At 45.8% G+C, this 14,741-nt stretch overlaps 1 protein-coding gene and 1 long non-coding RNA gene across 4 annotated transcripts; one reads left to right on the top strand and one right to left on the bottom strand.

Annotated features, from left to right (window-relative positions):
* Positions 1-433: 433 nt before the first annotated feature.
* Positions 434-12,334, bottom strand: LOC136057724 (glycerol-3-phosphate dehydrogenase 1-like protein). The gene is made up of 8 exons (XM_065750561.1): positions 11,985-12,334; positions 6,709-6,886; positions 5,212-5,352; positions 3,883-4,021; positions 2,792-2,904; positions 1,405-1,638; positions 1,171-1,277; positions 434-874 (listed from the first exon to the last, which is right to left on the bottom strand). Exons 1-8 carry the CDS (start codon positions 12,332-12,334, stop codon positions 778-780), a joined length of 1,359 nt encoding a protein of 452 aa, XP_065606633.1. The 3' UTR covers positions 434-777.
* LOC136057726 (uncharacterized) lies at positions 2,641-9,731 on the top strand. 3 transcript variants are annotated; one of them, XR_010623065.1, is made up of 4 exons: positions 3,799-3,840; positions 5,184-5,394; positions 8,528-8,691; positions 9,522-9,731. It is a non-coding gene; the product is annotated as an uncharacterized LOC136057726 (long non-coding RNA). The 3 variants fall into 3 exon arrangements; XR_010623064.1 differs by lacking the exons at positions 3,799-3,840; positions 9,522-9,731 and adding an exon at positions 2,641-2,734 and having other exon boundaries at positions 8,528-9,492; XR_010623063.1 differs by lacking the exon at positions 9,522-9,731 and having other exon boundaries at positions 8,528-9,492.
* Positions 12,335-14,741: the final 2,407 nt, after the last annotated feature.

Below are 14,741 nucleotides of genomic sequence, written 5' to 3'. Positions count from 1 at the left end.
TCCCCCTCCCAGCCAGCGTGAGTACTGCTGGGTAACACTTGCTCTGAAGTGCTAATGCTCACATGAATGTTTTTGGTCGTTTCCCTTTTGTTTTTCTTCTATATTTCAGCAATATAGTCAGTATAAGGAAATCAGATTAGCGCTTAAGGTTCCGTGTGTGCTGAATACAAAAGGCCCTTCCTTCCTCCCCCAGCCCCAAAACAGTTCTTTGTACATATGCTGAACATCCACGTGTGTCAGCATGGCAGCAGTACCTGTTTTTCCCAAGTGCCTTACGCTGGGAAACGCTCAAGGAAGGACTAAACATCACCAAATAGAGAATGTTACACTATTTGTGTTGGAGGGGAGGTAGGAACCCCGCGGTGGCTGATGTGACTGCACCTTATTGCTGTAGGACCTCTTTGCTGTAATTCCTGTTTCGATGCGTTCTTGTGCTTTTCTGTAATGAATATTAGAGAGCAAAGTGCTGAGCTCCGCACGAGCCACACTGAACTCCTGATATGAAAATTATGAGGGGCACTGTTTTCAGTCAACACAAAAGTAGCTGCAGTCAAATGCTCAAATTGCTATCTCAAAGCAAAGACAGATTTTTACGCTTTCCTGTTCTCTGGATGTCATGCTGAAGGGCAGATTTTCACCCCAACGAGGAGCCTGAAATACATTCTGTGTTGCTCTTACAGCAAGTGTTGCCACACAATCAATTTGTCTACTTTATTTGCTGCCAAGGGGGTAAAGTCCTGAAAGGATGAGAACAAACTGGGCGCAGAGGCTCAGTTCCTAAATGTGCTGTGGGTGGTTCTGCAGACACGAGATGAAATTCTGGATCGATTCACCCTTGTAGCAGATCTTGTAGATGGTTGTGAATAAGGGAAACCTAAAGAAAGCACAGGAAAACATAAACAGTTTTGAAAGTTTTTTCACACTGTTTAGTTTATGACAGAAGAAGCATATAGCTCTTTTTTGTTGTTTGTTACATTAGAAGAAAAGTATCTGAAAATGTTTTCTTTCTCTGTGAACTTGTTCATTATGATGAAGTTTTAATGTGGCATTACCTCGTTATGGAAACAAACAGGACAGTTGGCCACAGGTAGCATGAAGGAGGTTAGGAATTGCTCATCATTCTTGGCCATGCCCAGTGGGTCAGGTTTTGTTTCAATTCACAACACTTACTTATCAAGCATGCTCTTCTCTTTCAGAATCTTGTAGACTTCGGCTGAAGTCTGAGGACCTTGCAGTTTCTGTCCGTTCAGCATCTCATTTTCCAGTTCCTCTATGGACTAGAAGAGAGATTACTTGGATCAGAGGGAGTACTGCTGCGACGTTATCAGTTACAGAAAGGTAAATAAAACAAAGAAGAATTTCTTTTTTAAAATTTTCTTTAAAATATTTCAAAATCCTCCTTACTTTTCCCGTGCGAGCAAAGGCCTCCGCTACTTTTCTGTTACGTCCTCCGTAGCAGGTGGTGATGAGATCAGCAACCCCACAGCTTTCCAGGAAAGTGGATATGGACACGGGACCCCTGCAGAAGATCTGGGCGAAGGCCACCATTTCCATCAGGCCTAAACGGATAACTGCTGCCTTGGTGTTGTCGCCGAAGCTCAGCCCGTCGCAGAAGCCGGCTCCTACTGCGACGATGTTCTGAAAGCACATCCAGGCAGAACAGGTGGGGAGGAAACCATCAGATAAGATGGGCAGTTCACCAGGGTATACATGCTAAGGAAATTCCAGCAGCGTGTCTCCACCCAATTCATCGTGTGGCATCGTGCAATTAGTGCTCTGTTTTCCCGCTAGGCCCACTGACATTTCTGGTTGAACTGTTTAAAATAGCCTGAGTGAAGACGTGGCCTTATAGCTCTTCTTCTTTATTCTGTAATTTGTTGGTTCTGTCTACACTGCAATAGAGCCAACCCTGGTTTTGCCTGCAAGGATGGTCAGTAGAACTGGCCTTTCCTACAGCTCTAAACAAATGTCTTGAGAGCCGTCCCCGTTCCTCACCTTGTCCTGCCTGCCCTTTTCCTCACCTCCCACTTTCCAGCTCCTACAGAAGCACAGTTTATTGTATCTGTGTTATATGTTGCTAGAAATTCCACTGATTTTGTTTGTTTAAGCAAAGGCAATGCCAAAGCAGTGATGTCAAGGGGAGCAGAAATTTCCCTCACAACTGAACGAGCTCCCAGCCGGAGGTAAAAACTTTGGGTGGGTGTTTGAAAATACCTTACCCATATCTGGGCTAAGCAGAACCAATTCTTCACCAGCCAGTAACCCTCTCCTCCAAGTAAAGGTGAATCGTTCAGATACTGAATTCAAATGACTGGACAGCACATTTTAAAACAAAGCCCAGATTTCACTCCAGTGCCCCTGCCATGGAAGCCTGATGACTTTGGTATTTCTTCTGACCCTGCACACACTTGGCTGCACTCCATTCAGGTGTGCTTCCAACTCGGAGTGGTGCTCCTAGTGGGTCACTACTCGAAATATGGAAGTAAGCTAGTAGTGGGAATTACTTTACGTAGAAGTAGTCCTTGTTCCACGTGCTTACAACATATAAATAATGGACTAAATTCTGCCCTCAGAAACAGAGGTGATTCTGTTAAAAATATATACAAAAATCCAGCTATTTTGAAGTGCTTTGCTAGCTGACATGTGAAATGTTATGTGTTTTGTCCATGCCCACTCAGTCAGAAGGCAGCAGGACTGCTGTTAGACCACGTGGCTTACAGAGGCACAGACAGGGGTAAGAATTTAGTCCTGATTAAAAAAAAAAAAAAAAAACTGATTTGAAGTCACTAACTTTTAAGGCTCCACAGATCTCCACTGTATCAGAGTCAGGCACCACAGTAATCCTGAAGTTGGGAGTCTGCAGCAATTCCTTAAAGATCTGCCCTTGTTCTTCATTTTTGCACCCTGTGGGAAGGAAGGATGGAAGTTAGAGCTTTTGTAATGTTTCAGGGGGACAGCAGGATGTACAACAAACAGAAACTTGAAATAAGGGCCTAGGGAGCTTTGGGTTTTGTGGTCACAGGAACTGGGAGTTGCTGAAGAAGACGCTTGCTCCTGCTGCTGGAAGCCAGTATGGCTTTCCATAAGGAGAAATACTTTGAGGCCCCAAAAGCAGGGGGCAGGCAGGCCTCCCTGTGCAGTTGTCGTCCTGCCATGGCTTAAATCTGGCCAGCAGAAATTAAGTTGCCCCCAAGGAAATGAATATTGCCCAACTCTGATCCTGTCTGGTTTTGTTCATGTCTAGTTTCTCTGCCAGCAGCAAATGCCCAGCTGGTGTGGTTTTCACTACTGCTGTAACCTTTGCACAGCAGTGAACGGTGTTGCAGTAATTAGTTTTTCTTTGATCTTCACCAGCTATTGAAGAATGAAACTAATTTCTGCTGACTTCAATGATCAATGGATTCTAAAAGCTGCTGGGTGAACTCTCGAAGTCAGGTCAGGCCCACTTCTAGGAAGGGGAGAACAGAATGTTACTGCTGCTTTTATTAAACAGAGCAATACGAAGATGGAGAAATACACATCAGGGAGCGTGGGCTTCTGATTACACTTTCCTAGACAATATTGGCTGCCTCAGTACTCAGTGCTGGGCTTTGCAGACAGGTAGCTTTGGGTAACTCCTACAGGAATAGGGCTAAATTGTAATTTTTAATGGATGAAATTAGCTCACAGCTCTCAGTACTGGAATCTGCTGTCAGATCTGATCCTACCAGCACTAGCCTCCCTGGAAATGGAGCTACCCCCCTGCAGCACATACAGCACTGCATAGAACGTCCCAGGACTCGGCACAGCTCATTGCAGGCTGCCTCCAGTCACTGTCCTGTTCCTCAGCCTCAGGTGAGGGTGAGCCTCAGAGTGCTCCAGTTTGCCCTTTGTAATAGTTACCAATGGTGGTTTCACAGAACTTCTCATCAGCCACTTCCTTGGCTATGTTGGCCCCCATGAGCACGCTGATTTCTATTTTCAGGTTCTCTCGAATGAGGTCAGATATGAGCTTCAGGCCTTCAGGACCTTCATCAATCCCCTGAATAAAAGACAAAGCTGAGTGTAGGAAAATGGCAGCAGCAGTGCTGTGAAAGCAGGTGTCCTATTGCCTGCAGGTCTGCCTGGTTGTATTTGGAAGGATTTGGGTCTTGTATTCGCTAGCATTAGCCATTAGTGCCAACGTTCTGTATTTGTACTTCTAAGTACAAACTCAAGGCAAGTTCAGGGAGAAGGTGCAATAAAGTTAGCCCTGCAGCAGGGCTCACACCCAGTGCTGCTGCCCTCAGGTGTCCTTCTGTGCTGCATTTTTCCTTTGTGTTAAACTCCTGTGGTGCAGAGCCATATTTTTAAATTAAGCTTACAAGCAGTGGCTTCTTTTGCAAGATCTGAAGTGTTAACTTCAGTGCTTCAATGGTATAAGGAGTGTACTGTGCTGTCGTAGCTTTTCTGAAGCTAAGAAAGGAGTGAATTTTCAGGAATGTCCTTCCCTTCCTCACCATCCCCTCCTCTATGCATTGCTACCTGCTGGATAATTTTGATAGGGGAAAATAAAAAAGGAAAGAGCTGATATTGCAACCTGAGAGCTTGAATTAAATTTCTGACATTTCAGCTTTAAATTGGATATTTCCTTAACACAATCAACAGAAGTGGCAGACTATATTGCTACGTGTTGCCTCTGTTAGTTTGAGACTCTCTTAAAATATTAATTCCCCTTAAGGTAATGATAATCTGACACATCTAGCCTTTAAAAAGCAATTACCCTTTTCATTACGAATGGGAAATGCTCCAGTTCTGCAAAGTTATTAATACGCCTGTGCAGTATTTCCACGCACAGCTTTGCATGCACTCAGGACAGGCACTTAGACCCTGTGCTCTCTCTAGTTAAGAGTTAACAGAGGCTGAGGTTGGAATATTTTTCCTGGCAGCAGCACCAGCTCGTGCAGCCCTCTCCCTGTGTGTTTTCACCTCTGTGCTGGTCTGAATGGGAACTGATCCAGGCTAAAGACAGCTCATAAGGATGGTTACTTGGCCCAGTGGAGTTGACCAATCCTTTCTACTCTCTGGTTGCATGAACAGCAGAGGGACTACTGGAGGCTTTGTGAGTTTCAACTCTTGTGGAAAGAAATGCTCATGTTTATGCAGAGCTTGCAGCTGAGGGACGGAGTTCCTATCCTTTAATTAAACATATTTACTCCTTACAGGCTGATTCTTGTGGAGACAACGACCTACCTTGATGAGTGAAATCCCGAATGCTCCTGGCTTTATGTAACCTGTCATCTGCTCACAGACTCGTCCGATGAACTGATGTGGTAGGACAAACACTAAGATGTCCGTTCCTCTCACTGCTTCAGCCACGTCTGGTACAGCCACCTGGAACAAGTGTGACAAGGAAAATAAGCTCCCTCGCACCAGGTGAGAATTCTCACACCTTGCAAAGTATCACCACTGAGGCAATGTGCTTAATAACCAGCAAGCTGTACCTTCCTCTAAATGCCAGTGTTACTTAGAACAACAATTAAAGCCAGATTGCAGAGGAAATTGGAGGTGAATTTGTCTGCTCTTCCAGTCAGAGAAAATACTGCCCTTAGACACAGCCTTACAGCATGCAACCTGAGAGCAAGTGTAGCTCCTCACTCAAGAATCAGGATTGCTACCAGAAAGGCTGCTTGAAAGGAAAATGGCAATATGAGACAAGGACAGAGGGGCTGCATCGATGGCACTGTGCAGGGAGAGTTTCTGTCTCTGCAAAAAGTAGAGCAACAATGAGAGGTAAAAATGTTTTCCAGTTGGAGATGAAGATGTGAGAGCCCCTCCCTCCAGGCTGACTGCAACCAGCTGATCTGTTCTGTGGAGATCTCAGAGACTTTGCTAGAGATGGGATGAGGCTGCTCTCAGATGATGAAAACAAGCTTGTTGATCTGTTCCTGGATTGTGAAAATAACAATGGCGATTCAATCTGAATCCAGGAGAACTGTGTGCCAAGTTCAAATCATGGGAGTGCAAAAATGCAATCCCAGCACATAGTACTGCGAAACATAGTACTAAATATAACCACCCTCCAGGCATGGAGACCCACCACGTGCAGCATCTTAACTTCCCTTTACAACGACAGCTGTTCTCAGCTGTTCTAGAAATGCAGTATTTTCTTCAATTCACAAATTCTGACATTTGGCAAAGTCTGGAACAGCCAAAATGTCTCATGGTGCTTCAGTAGCATTAAATTCCCTAGACTGATTAAGTAGCAAGGCATAATTAGCCATTAGTACTTATATTTTGGTAGAATTTGAAGTGGTATTAATTATAGTAATATGCCACTATCCTGAAATCACCCAAGAAGCAAGAGCTCCCTGCTCATCTCCTTGTAAGCCACGGCCGTTAGTCACGCTGTTGATTTCCTTTTTTAGAAGAAGGGAGAGCAGTCGCTTTCCCTTTTTATCCAGAAGATGCTGTGGGCTTGAAAACTCTCTGCTCTGAGTAGACACAGCTCTAGGAATAGCAGGCAGAGAGATGCTGATTTGTGCAGGAGAGGAGGATGGCACGTTGTGTACCTGTGCTTGGCACAGCAGGATGTTTGAGGTTGTGTGACAAGAGACAAGCAGAGGTCACAGAAGTGGGTTATGTTTCATATTTATAATACTGGAATGAGTTAGGTGGCAAACCAGAACGAAGCAGTTTTGTCTTCCTTATATACATATATAGAAAAAGTGACTTTTTGTTTCAACTTACCACATTTTTAGGCATCTTGTATCCAGGGAGATACTTAACATTCTCGTGTTCCTGGTTGATTATTTCTGAGAGTTTTCTTCCATTGATGATCTCTTCAAATACCCACATCTTGACAGTAGGATCAAATCTGTTGGACTTCTGTACATTTTTGCCAATGATTCTTGCTATGGCTGATCCCCTTTTAAAAATAATAATGTAAAAGTGACCAACTGGAAACACAAATTACTTTCAGCATAATATCTCATTAAAAGGCCTGTGCTATAAAGCTGCTCACGTGCTTACTAAATTAATCACAAAGCTTTACCCACTCCTCTATGTAAAAACAAAAAACTCGGTTTAAAATCACAGCAATTAGAACTAAATGTAACTAATAAGGAATCTGAAGTCATATGAAAGATGATATAGAGTCAATGGAAGTGGGATGTGCCATCAACAATGCTAAAAATACACTATTTGGAACTAATATCGATTTCTTCTCAGATTTTTATATTTTAATAAAAACCAACAAACATAAAATAATGCAGGTAGCACAGTCCCCCTGAGTGCTTCTGCTCTGACAGTCTTTGTGCACTGCGTCTAACACAGCTGTATGCCAGCTCCCTACCAACAACCAAACAGCTGCAATAAGGATTTTATGTAAGAGATAAATGCTAAGGAATTGCAGCAAAACAGACTTGAACCTGTTGGTTTCTCTTTAGATGTGGTTCTGATGATCAGTGTAACAGGATCTGGAATATCTAAAGACATTCAAATGGTACAGTTTACTCTTAGTTGTGCTGAACGTGTTTTATCTCCATTTGGATTTATTGCCTCATTTAGTGTGGCAGTGTTACAAACTTTCACTTACTGTCTTGTCATGACAGGTCTAAAAAGGAGTAAAAATGTTGAGAATGTTGCTTGATACCCTTTAAATCATCTCAGGGGAGGAGGAGTGATTCTCTTTCCTGCTCTATTCTCCTTTTCACTTTAATTCAGCTTTAAAAGTGCTGGCCATTTTGCTGACACAAATTGAAGAGAGGTTCCAGTTACAACATTCTTGTCCTTTGACCCACGTGGAACACGTGTGCAATACAGAGTGTGAACAGGACTCGGTTAAATTTGGTTTTCTTTAGCTGATAAAAGTGCATCCCAAAGTCCAGTGAGGTCTGCACTGTGAGTGGTTCAAAGGGAAACCATGTGGTAACTGACTCCCCTTGGCTCAGCTCTATTTCTGATGTGGAAGCTTAGCACAAGGCTAATTGCTCAATAAGTAATAAAGAAGAAGGGCTTCGTCTTAATCTTTAACCACAAAGAAATCCCACTGAGATAAATTGCCACTTCGCTGCAGTGTTGACTGCATACTATATCTTGAGCTGCCATCATGCTTTCTTTCAAAAATCAAACCAACAAAAATGTCTTTTGTTTTGTTTCTTTGTAAGTGTAAAATATGTAGGTGAATGTTTTCAGGGTAAATCTTTACTACAGGAGCCACTCATATGTTCACATTATGTTCCTGTTATCTGTTAGATGTCTTATGTGCTGGTCCTCTTCCCCTGCTCTCCAGCAGAGAGCACAATTGAGGCCTGAGCTGAGGTTGACTTGTGGCACAGTATGTAAATACATATTAGTAATACATGTAAATGAGTATTTTTGGTGTGGCAAATAGTGGCTTGACCCCAAGGTTTTCTTCCCCTCTGAAAAGCTGAAGGCAAACTAAAGAAGACTGCAATATAGAGACATATAAAAGATGCACAGAATGTGCACTGAAATGACTTTTTGATGGGGTAGGGTGTCTTTTAACCTCTAACTATACCAAGTTTGTATGTTTTTCTGTTGAAAGGTGAAGATTCCAGCTCTAAGTTCTGAAATCCTGGACGGGGCTCACAACTCTCAGCAGATAAAACTGATCATCCTGCAGAGCTGTCATTACCGATCTGAGTAGATGTTTCCACTCAAATATTCTCCCACTGACAAGGTATCCATGAAGATATCTTATGTGTAAAGGTACCTTCGTAAACCCCAGTATTTTTGTTTGGTTTCTCTTTAGGGAAATGGGAATTTGGAGGAGGAAAGGTTTAATGTTTAAAAGGCACAGAGTAGCCATTAGGGAAAATTGCTATGAAACAATGCAGTTCAAAAAGCAGTGCACTGTTGTAACTGGGCCATCGAAAATTCACAATCCCCACTAATTAGAGTTGGAAAGAAGAACTGCTTTGTCTGTGATGCCAGCGTTCAGTAGACTACACAGGCTTGGCAGGGAAGGTCTGCTTGTGCAAACAAAACCAAGGACACTTGAACGCTAAAGACTTTGCCACCACACTGTTTTTTTCCTCCAAAACTTTTCAGCGAAGATTCATAGATGACTGAGAGCTCCATTTAGATTATTCTTTTGAAGTAAGTGAAAATGACACTCAGTCCTCTTCCCCAGTTGTGTTAAATCATGTTGGAAGGGACTCGCATCTTGCTAACTGTCACTGCTAATTGTCACTTATCTGGAGATATTTTATCAGTAAATGGGAAAACTTTTTCATGAAGAATCATTTCAATAAGACCCATTCTTTTGTATATGCAGATATCTAAATGCACTGGAGCTGGTGAAACTTAGAGCTGGAAGGGCTCTGTGAATCCTTTCGACAGTCAGGTTGGAATGAACCCTGAGAAGTCTCCAAAGCGGGAATGACACTTAGCTGGGATCAGGTCACTTGGGTTTGTTCAGTTGAGACTTAAAAACTCTTCAGGGACCACCTTCTCTCCTCTCTGGGTAACCTGTCCCAGTGCTCTAGCATTCTCATAGCTTTTTTTTTTTTTTTATTTTTATTTTTTTTAAACTCCAGTTGGAGCCTCCCCAGCCTAATTTATGACCATTGAATCATCTTCCTTCTGTGCACCTCTGTAAAAAGCCTGGCCATCTGTTTGTGGTAAAGACACGTGCCCAGTTAAAGACAGCTCTTCACTGCAGAGAGTCCAAATGAATATAATGAGATCGGCAGAGCTTTTATGTTCCAAAGGGACAGACATTGAAATGAACCTGTATTTTTTAATAAACAGACAACTGAACTATGGTTAACCTAAACACAATCCTTCCTGAGCCTGGCTGACAGCTGCAAGATGTGGTGTAGCCTTTGTTTTACTTAACCGCATCAGCCTTGATTCTCCTGACAGTGTTGACTTAGTAAGCCAGAGTGAGCTGCTGAACTTCTGCAGCTGACATTAGCTATTGCGACACGCTGCATCACGTGCCAGCCACGTTTCTGAGCTGCAGGAAAGGCTCAAGCACAGTTGTCTGAACTGTCACCCAAATGGAAAATGGTGTTTGCCAAAGGGAAGCACACTCCTGTGTTGTGCTGAGATTACCTGTGCTGTCATAGAGGCCATGAACAGGTGTGATTTAAACACTAGAGAAAACATTTGTCTCCTTCACAAAGGTTTTACAATATATCCATATGGTAGGAAGCAAGAGATGAGCGCAGGCAGGACTGCACCGAGTCATCCAGGGGTCTGGGTTCTCAGTATCTTTGTATCACCTCTTTCCAAGACTGTACACATTGTGAAAATCAGCCCTCAATAGTAAAAAACTGAAGGAATACAACTAACTGGCTTTTGAGAATGTTTTATGGTGAAGGAGCAGCCTGGGAAAAGGCATGAGATGCTTGCTTGCGCATGTAGTGAGAGAGTAATGGTTGGCTGATCAACAGTGCTAGACATTTAGCCATGTCTCTTGAGGATCTTGGAAGAAAAATAAGTAACTTGTGTGGGCTTGGATGTCTGTGTTTAAGGTGAGGAGGAAGAGCGATGCAGGGGAGGGATTCAGGTGCTAGAATGACATGGTGAGCTCCTGGAGAGGACCTTGTGGTATGGCTGCATGTCAGAGACCGTGTATTAGAGATGTCATGCACAGGAACCATGGTCTGTAAACATGTCATGTGTGGGCAATCAAGAAGCAGTGGGCTGGTTTTGCAAGGCAGGAAGGTGAAGAGCTGTGCTATAACTACTCTGTGCTCTCAGCAGCCACTCCCTCTCCTATTGATGTTTTTGGTATTTGCTTCTGCTTAGCTGTCAGGTATGTAAATTCTTAAGAAACTTGCCCTTTTTGCACAAAAACAATCCAAAGAATTACCTGGGTGTTGTGTTTGCTAATCCCAAGCACACGCGCATACATGTTGTTCAGTTTGTTTGTGCTTAGGTAATATAAACTGTAAGTAAGATGCAAAGTCCATTGAGACAGGGATTACTGACTTTGGTGGAGGCTCTCAGCTCCAAGGAGCTTTTGCAAGCAGTGCTTTTGTCCAGGCAAAAAGGGCTGAGAAGGAGCAGATATACTCTCATAAGCAGGGGCAAGGATAAGCTGGAGACTTGAGCACAGTGCTTTGACAAGGCTGTGTATGCATATAAAATCATTAAGGTTGGAAAAGACCACTAATATAATCCAGTCCAACTCCAACCCATCCCCACTGTGCCCACTGACCACGTTCCCCAGTCCCACATCTCCACAGTCCACGAACACATCCAGGGATGGTGACTCCTACACCTCCCTGGGCAGCCTGTGCCAGTGCATCACCTCTCTTTCTGAGAAGAGATGCAAAACTGCATGCCAAGGATGATAGAAGTGAAGAGTGCTGTTAAACAAACCCCAAGTCCTGGTTCTTTCAAAGCAATTGGAGCAGTGCTGCTGCTCTCCTGGCTACTTCAGGCTGATATTTGAATGGCACGGACTCTGCCACAAACAAACACTGCTACTGACACAGCTCTTATTCTCCCTGGGATCTCGCTGTCCTGGCGCCAGGCTTTAAATGGTTCATGCACTTAAGGAGAAGCCTTATGTTTTTCCAGTTTGCATTGGTTTCTGCATCCCTTTCTGTTGTTTGCGTTTGCTGCATGCGAGCAGTCTTGACAATCCCCAGTTGGGTCACAATACAAAGTGACCCCCGGCCCGGGGCTAAGAGAAGCTGCTTGCAGGATTTCCTCTTCCCTCTGGGTTATTATTTTAACAGAGCAGGGATGCCAGACCGGTGCAGCCGGTCCGTGCCCAGAGCGTTAAGGCGGGACAAGCCCCGGCCGGGGGTGGTGAGCGCTGCCGCTTTCAGCACCATGGAGACCCGCAGCAGGACCCCCACCGGGACCTGTTGCGGACCCCGGCCCCGCTGCTGGCCAGGGGCAGCCCGGCACGGAGCTGGGCGGGCCCCGGCTCCCGTGATGCGCTTAAGGGAGGCGGGGGGACAGGCGGCGAGAAAAAAAAAAAAAAGGAGAAAATGGGAGAAGGAAGGAAGGAAGCAAGGAAACGGGTTCCCCTCACTCACCAGTTCCCCGAACCCACGATGCAGACGCGGAGCGGCGACATGCTGCTGTGCTCGGCCCCGCTGCCAGCACCGCCTCCGGCCCGGCCCTCAGCGCCTGCGGGAGAAACGGGTGTGAGGCTGCGAGGGACCGCGGCCCCGAATCGGTCCTGCCCCCGGGGGGGCGGCACCAGCGCGGGGATGCGCCCGGAGCCCGGCACGGCACGGCACGGCACGGCGGGGTCCCGCTCGGGGCTGGGGAGGAAACGGATCGAGCTGCAGCTCGATGCGGGGAGATGTGACAGCGGAGGACTGCGGGTCTGGCTCTGTGTGCCACCTGCCCTGCCAGCCACATGGACACGGGTTAGCTTCATCCCGCAGGTGGGGTCTGCCACCTGGACAGGGGAAAGGGGACGAGTGCTTTGCAAAAGCTGTATTCAGCTGATAAACTGACAGCAATGGACTGTATCACTGCTTCCAATGTCAATATAGAAGCAAGGCAGGACAAAGCAGAGAGTCTTTCTTTTCCCCTATATGGTCTGACATCCACGACTCCCTGCAGACTGCCGTATGTCACCTCTCAGCCTTCCACATCTCATTAAAGCAGCCTTCTCTCCCCTTTTGTGCTATGGAGCTGCTTCCCTGCCCTCTCTGTGCCTGTGGTCCCTCCTGCCCACATCCCACCAGCTCTCTCCTGAGGCTCATCCCACGGGTGCTGTCTTTGTCCAGGGCCCGGCTCAGAAACTGCCGGCACCATAACGAGTGGGCTGACACAGTGACTCATGGGTTGAGGATGGCTGCCAGTGCTTCTGAGAAGGCTGGGGGTAGTTTGGAGGCAGGCATATACTCAGCCCACCTGCTGGTAGCTTCATCAGCTCAGCTGCATCCTGAGCTCACATAAAATGCCAGGAAATAGGTGAAAAACAGCCTCGTGAAGATGAAGGTAAAGCTGTGATCTTGGTGTGAGTATAGCCAAAGCACATAAGCACTGGTTCTAGGGGTGTTTCCTACGCTCTTGGCTTGTTCACCACAGTTTGTGCTTTTCCTGGCTCTGTAGCACCTCTGGGTCTCTTAGATTTCTTCTCTCTTTTACTGTGAAGAAAATCTCCTATGGAGATAAGGAGGAGCTGCCATCTCTCCTTCCCCCAAGACTTCTCAGCTGCTCAGTCCTGCGGGTTCCACCAGCCCTGTGGTGAGGACACGCTCACCAAGGCATTGGCTTCTGGATCTAATCCATGCAACAATCAGGGAACCATAGAATGGTTTGGGTTGAAAGGGATTGTAAGTATTATCCAGTTCCATCCCCCTGCCGTGGGCAAGAAATGCCTCCCAGCTGATCACATCCAGCCTGCCCTTGAATACCTCCAGAGAGGGGACATCCACAACTTCTCTGGGCAGGCAGTGCCAGTACCTCAGCACCTTCACCATGAAGAATTTCCTCCCAACATCTAACCTAAATCTACCCAGCCCTCTCTTGTCACTACCTTTCTCCCTAAAGGGTCCCTTCCCTTAAGTTGTTCCCAGGGGACAGAGATCTTGAGTACTGCAAGCAGCTAAACTGAAAGCTTTCAATTACAATTGGGTCCTGTGTCTGTAGCTTCCATGCTGACCTTGCACTGTTTGGTTGGTGTACAGAAGGTGGCAGGGGTGAGGTTGGCAGAGGGTGAGTGGGCAGATGGATGCGGCAGCACCCGTGGGGAGCAGCAGCCTGAGGCTGGGCATGCACGCATTTGCATGTACACAGTGACACTAATTGGAGAGCTGGTGCTTTTGTTGAGCTGTCCTCTGGCTTTGGGGAATCATCACTCTGTGGAGAGGGGGAGGAGTTCAGTCACACGTGGCTGTTACAGGCTGCTTTATGTGGCAGGTTCAGGTGCCTGAGCTGCCTCAGCGTTCGTTTTGAGTGGGGACACAGCATAGCCAGGAAACATGCTTTCTCAAATTTGGAAGCCCTGGAGCCACATATAGCATCAATGGATGCTGATGGCTGTTGTTTTATCTAGCAAGGAGAAGAACCTGTTCTCTCCAACAAAGGCACAGTGTTTGTTTTTCACATAGGCACAGGAGAACCAACTCAACTGTGAGTCACTAGAATGTAACAAACATAAAAGCTAGGTCTGGTTAGTAGGGAAGATAAGGACAACCCTCTCATGGCCACCCCACCCGTGCTCACCTGATCTGCTTCAGTGCCTAATAGGTTCTGCTCATGTCAACTGCCAGAGTTTGCAAAGCTGCCTGGTTTTGATCAGTCAAACAGCTGCTGCAAATAAACAAACAATCAAACAAAAGGCTGCTGCAAAACCAGGGCGACCAAGAGGGTTTTTTTAACTTTTAAGTCAGGTGTGCTTTTCTCTGTGAGGACAAGTTGGTCTTTGAACACTCATAAAAACACGACTGAGAAATGCCAGGCTTCACAGGCAGGGAGGGGATGGGGGCTGGCTGCTCTGGGGGGGGGACCCAGAGCAGACAAGAGGGCACTGCACATTGAGCTTCTCCCTCTCTGACTACCTCCTGCCCCAAATGTATTTACAGGGAAGAATCAGATCCCTTCCCAGCACTTGTTCTGCCCAGATCATGCTCTCTTATCTCCTCTTTGCTATTTCTCAGATGATGCTCCTCTGTACCTAGTCCAGCATGAATTCAGATTCACTTAATGCTGATAACCTGAACGATGCCCTAAAATCTCAATGGAATTTTACCCAGCACTTGGTGCGTATGTAATTATTGTTCCCGGAAATACTTGCTTAGCTACACATGAGATTGCATTTACCTTTTTAATGA

The sequence above is a fragment of the Cyrtonyx montezumae genome, unplaced genomic scaffold, assembly GCF_038088225.1.
Source record: "Cyrtonyx montezumae isolate F1298 unplaced genomic scaffold, pur_monq_1.0 scaffold_7, whole genome shotgun sequence".
In the NCBI taxonomy this organism is placed as follows: Eukaryota; Metazoa; Chordata; class Aves; order Galliformes; family Odontophoridae; genus Cyrtonyx; species Cyrtonyx montezumae.
The sequence above is the reverse complement of the archived record's forward strand: the minus strand, read 5'-3'. Positions and strand labels throughout refer to the sequence as shown.

Bases quoted from the DNA above. Each gene is read 5' to 3' on its own strand.
- LOC136057724 (XM_065750561.1), bottom strand. From the start codon at position 12,334: ATGAAGCTAACCCGTGTCCATGTGGCTGGCAGGGCAGGTGGCACACAG. The intron at 6,887-11,984 runs GTGAGTGAGGGG...TATTTTTAAAAG, and splicing joins ATCGTGGGTTCGGGGAACTG to GGGATCAGCCATAGCAAGAA. The intron at 875-1,170 runs GTAAGTGTTGTG...TGCTTTCTTTAG, and splicing joins GAGAAGAGCATGCTTGATAA to GTTTCCCTTATTCACAACCA.